The sequence below is a fragment of the Brassica napus genome, chromosome A6 (assembly GCF_020379485.1).
Source record: "Brassica napus cultivar Da-Ae chromosome A6, Da-Ae, whole genome shotgun sequence".
Taxonomy (NCBI): domain Eukaryota; kingdom Viridiplantae; phylum Streptophyta; class Magnoliopsida; order Brassicales; family Brassicaceae; genus Brassica; species Brassica napus.
In genome coordinates, this window is record NC_063439.1 from 1269263 (window position 1) to 1284016 (window position 14754).

Genomic DNA, 14754 nt, shown 5'->3' on the forward strand with positions numbered 1-14754 from the left:
TAAAATTTAAAACCACATTATACATTTGTATTAATGTATGATAATCTTCTTTTCATGGTACATGGACATCGTTCTAATTTTTTATCCATTAATTTTCCAAAACTGCAAATACTCCCTAAATCATTGGACTAACCACTATAAAATTGCTATTCCCTAGAGAAACGGAGACAACAAAGGTTCCAAACCTCTTTGAAATTCATCATATGTTATTACATGATTCAACTATGCATTAAAACAGTATTGTCAATTTTTTGAATTTTTTTCAAAATCTATGTGTACCCCCCTACGAAATATAGTGAGTTTTCGGTAAATGCTCTATATATGAAGCCTATAATCTTTAAATTTGTTTTAAAATTTAAAACCACATTATACCTTTGTATTAATGTATGATAAACTCCTTTTTATGGTACATGGACATCGTTCTAATTTTTTATCCATTAATTTAGCAAAACTGCAAATACTCCCTAAATCATTAGACTAACCACTATAAAATTGCTATTCCCAAGAGAAACGGAGACAACAAAGGTTCCAAACCTCTTTGAACTTCATCCTATGTTATTACATGATTCAACTATGTATTAAAACAGAATTTTCATATTTTTTGAATTTTTCTCAAAATCTATTGTTAACCCCTACGAAATATTGAGTTTTCGGTAAATGCTCTATATATGAAGCCTATAATCTTTAAATTTGTTTTAAAATTTAAAACCACATTATACTTTGTATTAATGTATGATAATATCCTTTTCGTGGTACATGGACATCGTTTTAAATTTTTATCCATTAATTTAGCAAAACTGCAAATACTCCCTAAATCATTGGACTAACCACTATAAATTGCTATTCCCTAGAGAAACGGAGACAAAAAAGGTTCCAAACCTCTTAAATTCATCATATATTATTACATGATTCAACTATGCATTAAAAAGTATGTTCAAATTTTTTGAATTTTTCTCAAAATCTATGTGTACCCCCTACGAAAAATAGTGAGTTTTCGGTAAATGCTCTATATATTGAAGCCTATAATCTTTAAATTTGTTTTAAAATTTAAAACCACATTATACCTTTGTATTAATGTATGATAATCCCTTTTCATGGTACATGGACATCGTTCTAATTTTTTATCCATTAATTTAGCAAAACTGCAAATACTCCCTAAATCATTGGACTAACCACTATAAAATTGCTATTCCCTAGAGAAACGAGACAACAAAGGTTCCAAACCTCTTTAAATTCATCATATGTTATTACATGATTCAACTATTATTAAACAGTATTGTCAAATTTTTGAATTTTTCTCAAAATCTATGTGTACCCCCCCCCGAAAATAGTGAGTTTTCGGTAAATGATCTATATATGAAGCCTATAATCTTTAAATTTGTTTTAAAATTTAAAACCACATTATACCTTTGTATTAATGTATGATAATCTCCTTTTCATGGTACATGGACATCGTTCTAATTTTTTATCCATTAATTTAGCAAAACTGCAAATACTCCCTAAATCATTAGACTAACCACTATAAAATTGCTATTCCCTAGAGAAACGGAGACAACAAAGGTTCCAAACCTCTTTTAACTTCATCCTATGTTATTACATGATTCCTATGTATTAAAACAGAATTGTCATATTTTTTGAATTTTTCTCTAAATCTATGTGTTACCCCCTACGGAAATATTGAGTTTTCGGTAAATGCTCTATATATTGAAGCCTATAATCTTTAAATTTGTTTTAAAATTTAAAACCACATTATACATTTGTATTAATGTATGATAATCTTCTTTTCATGGTACATGGACATCGTTCTAATTTTTTATCCATTAATTTAGCAAAACTGCAAATACTCCTCCCTAAATTGGACTAACCACTATAAAATTGCTATTCCCTAGAGAAACGGAGACAACAAAAGTTCCAAACCTCTTTGAAATTTATCATATGTTATTACATGATTCAACTATGCATTAAAACAGTATTGTCAAATTTTTTGAATTTTTCTCAAAATCTATGTGTACCCCCCCCCCTACGAAAATAGTGAGTTTTCGGTAAATGCTCTATATATGAAGCCTATAATCTTTAAATTTGTTTTAAAATTTAAAACCACATTATACCTTTGTATTAATGTATGATAAACTCCTTTTCATGGTACATGGACATCGTTCTAATTTTTTATCCATTAATTTAGCAAAACTGCAAATACTCCCTAAACCATTAGACTAACCACTATAAAATTATTATTCCCAAGAGAAACGGAGACAACAAAGGTTCCAAACCTCTTTGAACTTCATCCTATGTTATTACATGATTCAACTATGTATTAAAACAGAATTTTCATATTTTTTGAATTTTTCTCAAAATCTATGTGTTAACCCCTACGGAAATATTGAGTTTTCGGTAAATGCTCTATATATTGAAGCCTATAATCTTTAAATTTGTTTTAAAATTTAAAACCACATTATACATTTGTATTAATGTATGATAATATCCTTTTCGTGGTACATGGACATCGTTTTAAATTTTTATCCATTAATTTAGCAAAACTGCAAATACTCCCTAAATCATTGGACTAACCACTATATAATTGCTATTCCCTAGAGAAACGGAGACAAAAAATGTTCCAAACCTCTTTGAAATTCATCATATGTTATTACATGATTCAACTATGCATTAAAACAGTATTGTCAAATTTTTTGAATTTTTCTCAAAATCTATGTGTACCCCCGCCCCCTACGAAAATAGTGAGTTTTCGGTAAATGCTCTATATATTGAAGCCTATAGTCTTTAAATTTGTTTTAAAATCTAAAACCACATTATACATTTGTATTAATGTATGATAATCTCCTTTTCATGGTACATGGACATCGTTCTAATTTTTTATCCATTAATTTAGCAAAACTGCAAATACTCCCTAAATCATTGGACTAACCACTATAAAATTGATATTCCCTAGAGAAACGCAGACAACAAAGGTTCCAAACCTCTTTTAAATTCATCATATGTTATTACATGATTCAACTATGCATTAAAACAGTATTGTCAAATTTTTTGAATTTTTCTCAAAATCTATGTGTACCCCCCTACGAAAATAGTGAGTTTTCGGTAAATGATCTATATATGAAGCCTATAATCTTTAAATTTGTTTTAAAATTTAAAACCACATTATACCTTTGTATTACTGTATGATAATCTCCTTTTCATGGTACATGGACATCGTTCTAATTTTTTATCCATTAATTTAGCAAAACTGCAAATACTCCCTAAATCATTAGACTAACCACTATAAAATTGCTATTCCCTAGAGAAACGGAGACAACAAAGGTTCCAAACCTCTTTGAACTTCATCATATGTTATTACATGATTCAACTATGTATTAAAACAGAATTGTCATATTTTTTGAATTTTTCTCTAAATCTATGTGTTAACCCCCTACGGAAATATTGAGTTTTCGGTAAATGCTCTATATATTGAAGCCTATAATCTTTAAATTTGTTTTAAAATTTAAAACCACATTATACATTTGTATTAATGTATGATAATCTTCTTTTCATGGTACATGGACATCGTTCTAATTTTTTATCCATTAATTTAGCAAAACTGCAAATACTCCCTAAATCATTGGACTAACCACTATAAAATTGCTATTCCCTAGAGAAACGGAGACAACAAAGGTTCCAAACCTCTTTGAAATTTATCATATGTTATTACATGATTCAACTATGCATTAAAACAGTATTGTCAGAATTTTTGAATTTTTTCTTAAAATCTATGTGTACCCACCCCCCTACGAAAATAGTGAGTTTTCGGTAAATGCTCTATATATGAAGCCTATAATCTTTAAATTTGTTTTAAAATTTAAAACCACATTATACCTTTGTATTAATGTATGATAAACTCCTTTTCATGGTACATGGACATCGTTCTAATTTTTTATCCATTAATTTAGCAAAACTGCAAATACTCCCTAAACCATTAGACTAACCACTATAAAATTATTATTCCCGAGAGAAACGGAGACAACAAAGGTTCCAAACCTCTTTGAACTTCATCCTATGTTATTACATGATTCAACTATGTATTAAAACAGAATTTTCATATTTTTGAATTTTTCTCAAAATCTATGTGTTAACCCCTACGGAAATATTGAGTTTTCGGTAAATGCTCTATATATTGAAGCCTATAATCTTTAAATTTTTTTAAAATTTAAAACCACATTATACATTTGTATTAATGTATGATAATATCCTTTTCGCGGTACATGGACATCGTTTTAAATTTTTATCCATTAATTTAGCAAAACTGCAAATACTCCCTAAATCATTGGACTAACCACTATATAATTGCTATTCCCTAGAGAAACGGAGACAAAAAATGTTCCAAACCTCTTTGAAATTCATCATATGTTATTACATGATTCAACTATGCATTAAAACAGTATTGTCAAATTTTTTGAATTTTTTTCAAAATCTATGTGTACCTCCCCTACGAAAATAGTGAGTTTTCGGTAAATGCTCTATATATGAAGCCTATAATCTTTAAATTTGTTTTAAAATTTAAAACCACATTATACCTTTGTATTAATGTATGATAAACTCTTTTTCATGGTACATGGACATCGTTCTAATTTTTTATCCATTAATTTAGCAAAACTGCAAATACTCCCTAAATCATTATACTAACCACTATAACATTGCTATTCCCTAGAGAAACGGAGACAACAAAGGTTCCAAACCTCTTTGAACTTCATCCTATGTTATTACATGATTCAACTATGTATTAAAACAGAATTGTCATATTTTTTGAATTTTTCTCAAAATCTATGTGTTAACCCCTACGGAAATTTTGAGTTTTCGGTAAATGCTCTATATATTGAAGCCTATAATCTTTAAATTTGTTTTAAAATTTAAAACCACATTATACATTTGTATTAATGTATGATAATCTCCTTTTCATGGTACATGAACATCGTTCTAATTTTTTATCCATTAATTTAGCAAAACTGCAAATACTCCCTAAATCATTGGACTAACCACTATAAAATTGATATTCTCTAGAGAAACGGAGACAACAAAGGTTCCAAACCTCTTTGAACTTCATCCTATGTTATTACATGATTCAACTATGTATTAAAACAGAATTGTCATATTTTTTGAATTTTTCTCAAAATCTATGTGTTAACCCCTACGGAAATTTTGAGGTTTCGGTAAATGCTCTATATATTGAAGCCTATAATCTTTAAATTTGTTTTAAAATTTAAAACCACATTATACATTTGTATTAATGTATGATAATCTCCTTTTCATGGTACATGAACATCGTTCTAATTTTTTATCCATTAATTTAGCAAAACTGCAAATACTCCCTAAATCATTGGACTAACCACTATAAAATTGATATTCTCTAGAGAAACGGAAACAACAAAGGTTCCAAACCTCTTTGAACTTCATCATATGTTATTACATGATTCAACTATGCATTAAAACAGTATTGTAAATTTTTTTGAATTTTCCTCAAAATCTATAGGTACCCCCCCCCCCTACGAAAATAGTGAGTTTTAGGTATATGCGCTATATATTGAAGCCTATAATCTTTAATTTTGTTTTAAAATTTAAAACCACATTATACATTTGTAATAATGTATGATAAACTCCTTTCATGGTACATGGAAATTGTTCGAATTTTTTTATCAATTATTTTAGCAAAACTGCAAATACTCCCTAAATCATTGGACTAACCACTATAAAATTGCTATTCCCTAGAGAAACGGAGACAACAAAGGTTCCAAACCTCTTTTAAATTCATCATATGTTATTACATGATTCAACTATGCATTAAAACAGTATTGTCAAATTTTTTGAATTTTTCTCAAAATCTATGTGTACCCCCTTACAAAAATAGTGAGTTTTCGGTAAATGATCTATATATGAAGCCTATAATCTTTAAATTTGTTTTAAACTTTAAAACCACATTATACCTTTGTATTAATGTATGATAATCTCCTTTTCATGGTACATGGACATCGTTCCAATTTTTTATCCATTAATTTAGCAAAACTGCAAATACTCCTTATATCATTAGACTAATCATTATAAAATTTTTATTCCCTAGAGAAACGGAGACAACAAAGGTTCCAAACCTCTTTGAACTTCATCCTATGTTATTACATGATTCAACTATGTATTAAAACATAATTGTCATATTTTTTGAATTTTTCTCAAAATCTATGTGTTAACCCCTACGGAAATATTGAGTTTTCGGTAAATGCTCTATATATTGAAGCCTATAATCTTTAAATTTGTTTTAAAATTTAAAACCACAATATAATTTTGTATTAATGTATGATAATATCTTTTTCATGGTACATGGACATCGTTCTAATTTTTTATCCATTAATTTAGCAAAACTGCAAATAATCCCTAAATCATTAGACTAACCACTATAAAATTGCTATTCCCTAGAGAAACGGAGACAACAAAGGTTCCAAACCTCTTTGAACTTCATTCTATGTTATTACATGATTCAAATATGTATTAAAACAGAATTGTCATATTTTTTGAATTTTTCTCAAAATATATGTGTTAACCCATACGAAAATATTGAGTTTTCGGTAAATGCTCTATATATTGAAGCCTATAATCTTTAAATTTGTTTTAAAATTTAAAACCACACTATACATTTGTATTAATGTATGATAATCTCCTTTTCATGGTACATGGACATCGTTCTAATTTTTTATCCATTAATTTAGCAAAACTGCAAATACTCCCTAACTCATTGGACTAACCACTATAAAATTGCTATTCCCTAGAGAAACGGAGACAACAAAGGTTCCAAACCTCTTTGAACTTCATCATATGTTATTACATGATTCAACTATGTATTAAAACAGTAATGTCAAATTTTTTGAATTTTTCTCAAAATCTGTGTGTATATTGAGTTTTCGGTAAATGCTCTATATATTGAAGCCTATAATCTTTAAATTTATTTTAAAATTTATAACCACATTATACATTTGTACTAATGTATGATAAACTCCTTTCATGGTAATGGAAATCGTTCTAATGTTTTTATCAATTAATTTAGCAAAACTGCAAATACTCCCTAAATCATTGGACTAACCACTATAAAATTGACAAGCCTCTACAAAAGCGCTGACTTTCTCTCCCAGGCCCATCTACCGAAATAAGTCCTTACCCAGCGGGTCCACCGAGATCCCCTCCCACGGTCCAGCGGTTCTTTGTTTCTGATTGGTGCAGAACCTCTGATATTCTTTTTCCAATTCAAAAACTTTCCCTTTTTAGCAGGAACCACCGGTCCATCAAAGGCTCTGACGGAAAAACACCGGGTTCCACCTGCGACTCCGGTCGACGGGTCCGACTCTCCACCGCCGTTGCGGCCTCTCCGGTCTCGGAGCCACTCCCTTGCCGTACCAGCAAATGACGACCTCTTTGTCCTCACCGGCTGACGTCTTCAACCGGAACTTTAAACCAACTTTCACAGAGGTCTCTCTGTAACCTCGCCGGCAAGAACTCTGCTCTTTCACTGGGGAATCCTGGTCCTGAATTATATCTACTTAAAACTCCCGGTTATCAATCACCTTCGCCTTTAAACCACAAGACTGGTTCCTACAAGCGAAACTATTTTGACTTTGGGGGACTCCCTTAAGCAAATAGTGTTGAGCTGTGTACTCTGTTGTTTTCTCTCAGGCCTCAGACCGCTACCTGAGTTATACCAATGTCGCACAGACGACTCTCCTCCACTGCGAAAGGCAAAGGCCTCGACCTAGGATCCCAGCAACCACCGCGTGCTACTCGAGTTATGGCCCCTCTGCCGGATAACTCAGAACTGCTACGAAAGCATTCACTAACCCTCATAGGGAGAGTAACCAACAAATCGGTGCAAAAAGTCTGGTCGCTTATCCCGTTCTTCACCGAACACTGGAAGAAGGAGTTCAAGCCGGTCGGCGCAGACCTAGGGAATGGTCTCTTCCAATTCCAATTCGAGCGAGAGACGGATTTGCTAGCTGTCTTGGACCAACGCCCTTACCACTACGCACGATGGATGGTTATTCTGCAGCGTTGGGAGCCCACCGTTTCCCCGAGTTTCCCCTCTCTAATTCCTTTTTGGATTAAAGTGCAAGGTCTCCCTGTGCACCTGTGGACTGAAGCTACTATCAAAGTGATCGGAGAAAATATTGGACTGTACGAGAAAGCGGAGATTACTTCCCTTACAGCTAGGATGAAGGTCCATATTGATGGCCTGCTCCCGCTGATTACAACATCAGTAGTGGAATTTCCAAATGGAGACGAGGTCACTACTACTCTGATGTATGAACGTCTTGATAAGCATTGCACTAAATGCTTGCGCCTTGACCATGAGCTAAAAGAATGCCTCGTTGCAAGGGCGGAAGCAAAAGCTCTGAGAGCATCTCAAGAGACAGATAGGGCCAAAGGTCAGTCGCTAAAAGTACAGCAAACTGGCTCTATCCGAGAAGCATCTCAATCCTCAGCACGGAACGCCCACAGCTCTAAGGAAAGAGACTATACAAGTAATGAGCCGTTCCAATTCTCTGCCTCAAATCAGAGGAAGCACTACGATAAAAGATCTTCTAAAGAACCAAGGGAGGTCCTGCAACTAAGACCATACAAAGAGCAAACAAGAGTTTGGCAGGAGAGAGGCTCTACTCGCCGCTCTTCTCAAGCGAGAGAGCGATCCAGAGGGGATTTTGATAGATCTTCACGCCCATCTCATGAGCCAGCTAGACACCGCTTCCCTCCTGCTCCTCCTATCGTAAGCTACTATCGTGAAGTTCAAAAGGAACCGATAATGGCAAAAGAAATGAGCTCAAGTGCTTCAAGAAACCTACATAAGATGCCAGAAAGGGGGATTCCCCAAGAAGAGAATATTGTTACAAGTCAGCATGAGGCTCTTATTGAAGCTAGGGGAGAGGTACGAGATGTTATGCTGCAGTATACTAAGTGTGCGGATCCTACGGAAAGGGAAGCGAGAATGGAAAGAGTTAGACAAGCTGAGGAGCGAGGACAAATGGAAGAAGCCGCCATTCAAATGGTTCGTGCCTCTCTCACTGTTAACAGCCAAAACTCAGCCTCAAAAAACCTCACCCCTGAACGACCTCCGGCCTCTCAGAGACTGGGCTCATCAGCCCAAAACCCCCTAACAACCTCCGGAAAGGGCCAAGTAGGTACTAGCCCCGCTACATTGGAAAGAATCCCTGCCCCTCTTCGGCTAGGTTCCCTCCAACCGTGCCAAAGCCACTCGGAGAGAGGTGGAGAAGCACTACTGGAAGGAAGTAATGAGAGAGTTCCAGCACCATTGCGGCTGGGGCCGAGCCCAAATGCAACAGAGATAAATAGGGATCCTGCTGACCTGCCCACTGAAAGAAGAAAGCCAGGACGCCCTCCCGGTCCAAGAGGGACAACAACTAAGGCCTCCAATCCTTCAAGGACAGCTCCACCAAAGCGAAAGACTGCTCAATCAAAACCGTCCCCTGTCAGACGAAAAACGGCAACTGTGGCTGGAGGATCAACAGCTGCAAACAAAATAACCAAAGCAAAAAGAGGGGGATCCTCACGTGCGGGTACATCTCAGGAGCAAAGGGCAACAACGTCGGAGAATGCACCCCTGGTTAATCTGATACCAAAGTCTACTCGACGCAGGATGGATTTTCGGATACCATCCAGCCCCGCTCCTTAGCGATAGCCAGCTGGAACTGTCAGGGGTTGGGGAATCCCCGGACAGTTCGAAGATTGGGAGAAATATCCAAGAAGTATGATCCGGATATTATCTTCCTTTGCGAGACTAAAAATCCCGATGAAGTGGTATTAAAGAAACTCGAACATCTGCGCACGCGATATGATTGCCATCACCTTGTGCCTCCAACAGGGCATGGAGCAGGAGGCCTAGGTTTATTTTGGAAACAAGAGTTAAACCTCCAAGTGATAGAATCGAACTCTAATGTAATAGACACACTTGTGATGTTTGAAGGAAAATCTTTCTACTCTTCTTTTGTTCATGCGAGTACTGATAGATTACAGAGGAATCTCTTATGGAACCAACTTCTAACCAAAGCTGAAGGTCGCAATGAGCCCTGGTTCGTAACCGGGGATTTCAACGACTTAATAAGTGGAGATGAAAAAGATGGTGGAACTGAGAGGCCCGAGGGCTCTTTCTCAGACCTGCGCAGTTTCTTTTCTGAGGGAGACCTTTTCGACCTACAACATTCAGGTGATTTCCTATCATGGAGGGGAAAGAGAGGAGACCACTTAGTACGATGCAGGCTAGATAGAGCAGTCTCCAATACATTATGGGCTGAGTGCTTCCCGACAGCACGATGTGAGTACTTGGGCTTTGAAAGCTCGGACCACAAACCCCTGCTATCTTTTTTTGATAAAGGTAATCGCAGAAGAAGGGGTATGTTTAGATACGACCGCAGGTTGTGTAAAAACGAGGACGCGAAGAATGTTATCTCTGAAACCTGGCGGTCGGCATCAAACTCTTCAGTCTGTGACAAGCTATGCTCCACCCGAAGTGCCATCTCAGCTTGGAATAAAACCCAACAGCGCAATAGCCAGCGGATCATTGGGCAGAAAAAGCAGGAACTTGACGAGGCTCTTTCAAGTTCAGCGAATGACACTGCCCTGATCCAGAACATTTCTGAGAAACTCAATGCGGCTTATCAAGCTGAAGAAGAATATTGGAAGCAACGTAGCCGGTTGCTATGGCTCAAACTAGGGGATAGAAACACCGGGTACTTCCATGCCATCACAAGGACCCGTAAGAGAGCTAACGGATTCTCTGTTATAGAGAAGGAAGATGGTCAGATGGTACACAAAGAAGAAGAGATCATATCGGTTATTGGGAACTATTTCCAAATGCTATTTTCCTCCCAGCCTGGTGATCGTGAAGAAACTGTGAGACAAGCTCTCAATCCCATTGTCACAGTTGAGGAAAATGACTCCCTTACTGCCATCCCGTCAGCCCAAGAAATCAAAGAAGCTGCATTTTCGATCCACGCTGACAAGGCCCCGGGGCCGGATGGGTTTTCAGCAGGGTTCTTTCATACTCATTGGAGCGAGATAGGGCCGGATATCATAAAGGAGGTGCAGGGCTTCTTCGCAGGCGAGCCGCTACCGGAAAGCATCAATGATACACACATCCGGCTTATCCCAAAGATACAACACCCGCAAAAGGTTTCGGACTATCGACCAATTGCGCTGTGTAACGTCTACTACAAAATCTACTCTAAGATTCTCACTAGAAGACTGCAACCGCTGATGGCGAAGCTGATATCTGAGAACCAATCTGCTTTCGTTCTGGGACGGGCAATAGGCGATAATGTACTAATCACTCATGAGGTTCTCCACTACCTCAAGACATCCAAAGCGGAACAGCGGCCATGGCGGTTAAGACGGATATGAGCAAGGCTTATGATCGCCTAGAATGGGAATTCATCTCACTAGTTTTGAGACGGCTGGGATTCCACCGAAACCTGATCAGATGCATAATGCATTGTATCACAACAGTTACATACTCCTTCCTCATTAACGGCTTGCCTAGAGGGAAGGTAGTACCGAGTAGAGGTCTCCGTCAAGGAGATCCTCTTTCTCCCTACATATTCATAATGTGTAGTGAAGTCCTCTCGGGATTATGTAACAAAGCGCAAGAAGAAGGAACGCTCCAAGGCCTGCGGGTCGCACGTAGCTGTCCTCGACTAACCCATCTCTTCTTCGCTGACGATACAATGTTCTTCCTCCAAGCGGACAAGGAGAATTGTGCATCTCTCACTTCTATTCTAGGCAAATACGAGCAGGCGTCGGGTCAATCCATAAGTAAGGAGAAATCAGCTATCACCTTCTCTAGGAAAGCACCGGCATCCTTGAAGATGATGGTCAAAACAGAGTTAAACATTGAAAAAGAAGGAGGAAACGGCAAATACTTGGGGCTTCCTGAACATTTTGGGCGACGAAAACGAGATCTTTTCTCCTTCTATGTGGATCGAATCAAGCAGAAAGCTAGGGGTTGGAAGAACAAATACCTCTCAACCGCCGGGAAACTCGTCATGCTCCAAAGCGTCCTAACAGCGGTTCCATCCTACCCGATGTCTAACTTCCTAATGCCGGTCTCTCTCTGTAAACGGCTACAATCCGCAGCTACACGCTTCTGGTGGGATCGCGACGAAAACGAGAGAAAAATGGCGTGGATCTCATGGGATAGTATGGCACAACCTAAAGCCAATGGAGGGTTAGGATTTCGAGATTTTCAGAGCTTTAATATCGCTCTCCTAGCCAAGATTGGATGGAGGCTGTTCCAAAATCCAGATTGCCTGTTGGGAAAAGTCTTGTTTGGAAAATATTGCCATGACAGCAACATCTTGCAGGCCACCGAATCCTCCTCTATGTCGCATGGCTGGCGAAGCGTGTTAGCAGGTAGAAACCTCCTGTTAGAGAACCTGGGCTGGGTTGTGGGAAATGGAACCTCGATAAATATATGGAATGATCCCTGGCTGAGCCTTGCTTACCAAGAGAGACCAATGGGCCCTCCGAACGAGCCACATTCACAGTTTACTGTCTCGGACCTCATCAACCCTGCAACAAGGGACTGGGATGTGTCGAAGATTAAGCTAATTTTACCCTTCTACGAGGAGCAAATTCTGTGCTTTAAACCAAGCTTGACTGGGGCTCCGGATAAACAAGTTTGGTTAGCCACAAAGTCGGGGGACTATACAACGAAATCTGGGTACTATACTGCAGTCACTAGAGTTGAAACCAGGCAGGACATCACCACAGATCATGGTTTCAAGTGGAGAAGTAATGTATGGAACATGCAGTGTGCGCCAAAGGTTAAGCTATTCTCGTGGAAACTTCTCAAGGGAGCTATACCGGTAGGAGAAAGACTCGTTCAAAGGCACGTCCCGGCGGATCCGCGTTGCAAACGGTGCGGCTGTTCAGAATCTATCATTCATCTCTTTTTCCAATGTGGGTTCACTCAACGAGTCTGGCAACTTGCCCCTCTCAATACCGACATGGATTTCAGCGGAATAATAGATTTAATGTCTAGCTGGGAAACTCTTTGCTCTCTTAAATGTCTGCCCCCTGCAGGAATCATCTCAGGATCTCTGACCCCTTGGCTGCTTTGGTCGATCTGGAAAGCGCGTAACAAATTTGTGTTTGAAGGCCACTCGGCTTCACCAGAAGAAACGCTTTCAGGCGCCATAGTACTAGCTAGGGAATGGAACACAGAAGTCAAGAAGGAACCCCTTACCGGAATACGACATCTCCCAGCGCCGATCCTAACTCACCCTGAGGCGACGGTGATTCGGTCGGATGCTGCTTGGGCACCTGGTTCAAATATTGCAGGTTTAGGTTGGGTCCTTCTATCCCACTCAGGTAATCAATCCTTCAAAGTGCCCCTGAAAAGCGTTGCTTCGCCTCTGTTGGCGGAGGGGCTCGCTCTCCGGGAGGCTGTGCGGTCTTGCGCAACTTTGGGTTTGAATTATGTGGCTTTTGAGTCGGATTCTCTGAACTTGATCAAGGCAGTGAAGCTTGACGTATCCATAGCGGAACTCTATAGTGTGATAGCTGATATCACATCTTTTGCATCAGTGTTTGAGTTTGTCTCTTTCTCTTGGATCTCTCGGGAAAAGAACGTTCTAGCTGATTGTTTAGCCAAAGAGGCTTTGAATGTATCTGATATTTTGGTGGTTGGGGATGCTTCCATTGCTCCTAACTAACCTTTACTAGTTTTAATCGAATTGTGTTTCAAAAAAAAAAACCACTATAAAATTGTTATTCCTTAGAGAAACGGAGACAACAAAGGTTCCAAACCTCTTTGAACTTCATCATAGGTTATTACATGATTCAACTATGTATTAAAACAGTATTGTCAAATTTTTTGAATTTTTCTCAAATTCTGTGTGTATCCCCTTACGAAAATAGTGAGTTTTCGGTAAATGATCTATATATGAAGCCTATAATCTTTAAATTTGTTTTAAAATTTAAAACCACATTATACCTTTGTATTAATGTATGATAATCTCTTTTTCATGGTACATGGACATCGTTCTAATTTTTTATCCATTAATTTAGCAAAACTGCAAATACTCCCTAAATCATTAGACTAACCACTATAACATTGCTATTCCCTAGAGAAACGGAGACAACAAAGGTTCCAAACCAAATTGAACTTCATCCTATGTTATTACATGATTCAACTATGTATTAAAACAGAATTGTCATATTTTTTGAATTTTTCACAAAATCTATGTGTACCCCCCTACGAAAATAGTGAGTTTTCGGTAAATGCTCTATATATGAAGCCTATAATCTTTAAATTTGTTTTAAAATTTAAAACCACATTATACCTTTGTATTAATGTATGATAATCTCCTTTTCATGGTACATGGACATCGTTCTAATTTTTTATCCATTAATTTAGCAAAACTGCAAATACTCCCTAAATCATTGGTCTAACCACTATAAAATTGCTATTCCCTAGAGAAACGGAGACAACAAAGGTTCCAAACCTCTTTGAACTCCATCCTATGTTATTACATGATTCAACTATGTATTAAAACAGAATTGTCATATTTTTTTGAATTTTTCTCAAAATCTATGTGTACCCCCCTACGAAATCAGTGAGTTTTCGGTAAATGATCTATATATGAAGCCTATAATCTTTAAATTTTTTAAAAAATTTAAAACCACATTATACCTTTGTATTAATTTATGATAAAAAAATTT

General features: G+C 37.3%; 1 protein-coding gene across 1 annotated transcript; it reads left to right on the forward strand.

Moving 5' to 3' along the window:
• The first annotated feature begins 11429 nt into the window (after positions 1-11429).
• LOC106349563 lies at positions 11430-13745 on the forward strand. Its single transcript, XM_013789560.2, has one exon. The coding sequence runs from the start codon at positions 11430-11432 to the stop codon at positions 13743-13745; it is 2316 nt and encodes a 771-aa protein (XP_013645014.2).
• Positions 13746-14754: the final 1009 nt, after the last annotated feature.

Coding starts and splice junctions, on each gene's coding strand:
- LOC106349563 (XM_013789560.2), top strand. CDS start 11,430: ATGAGCAAGGCTTATGATCGCCTAGAATGGGAATTCATCTCACTAGTT.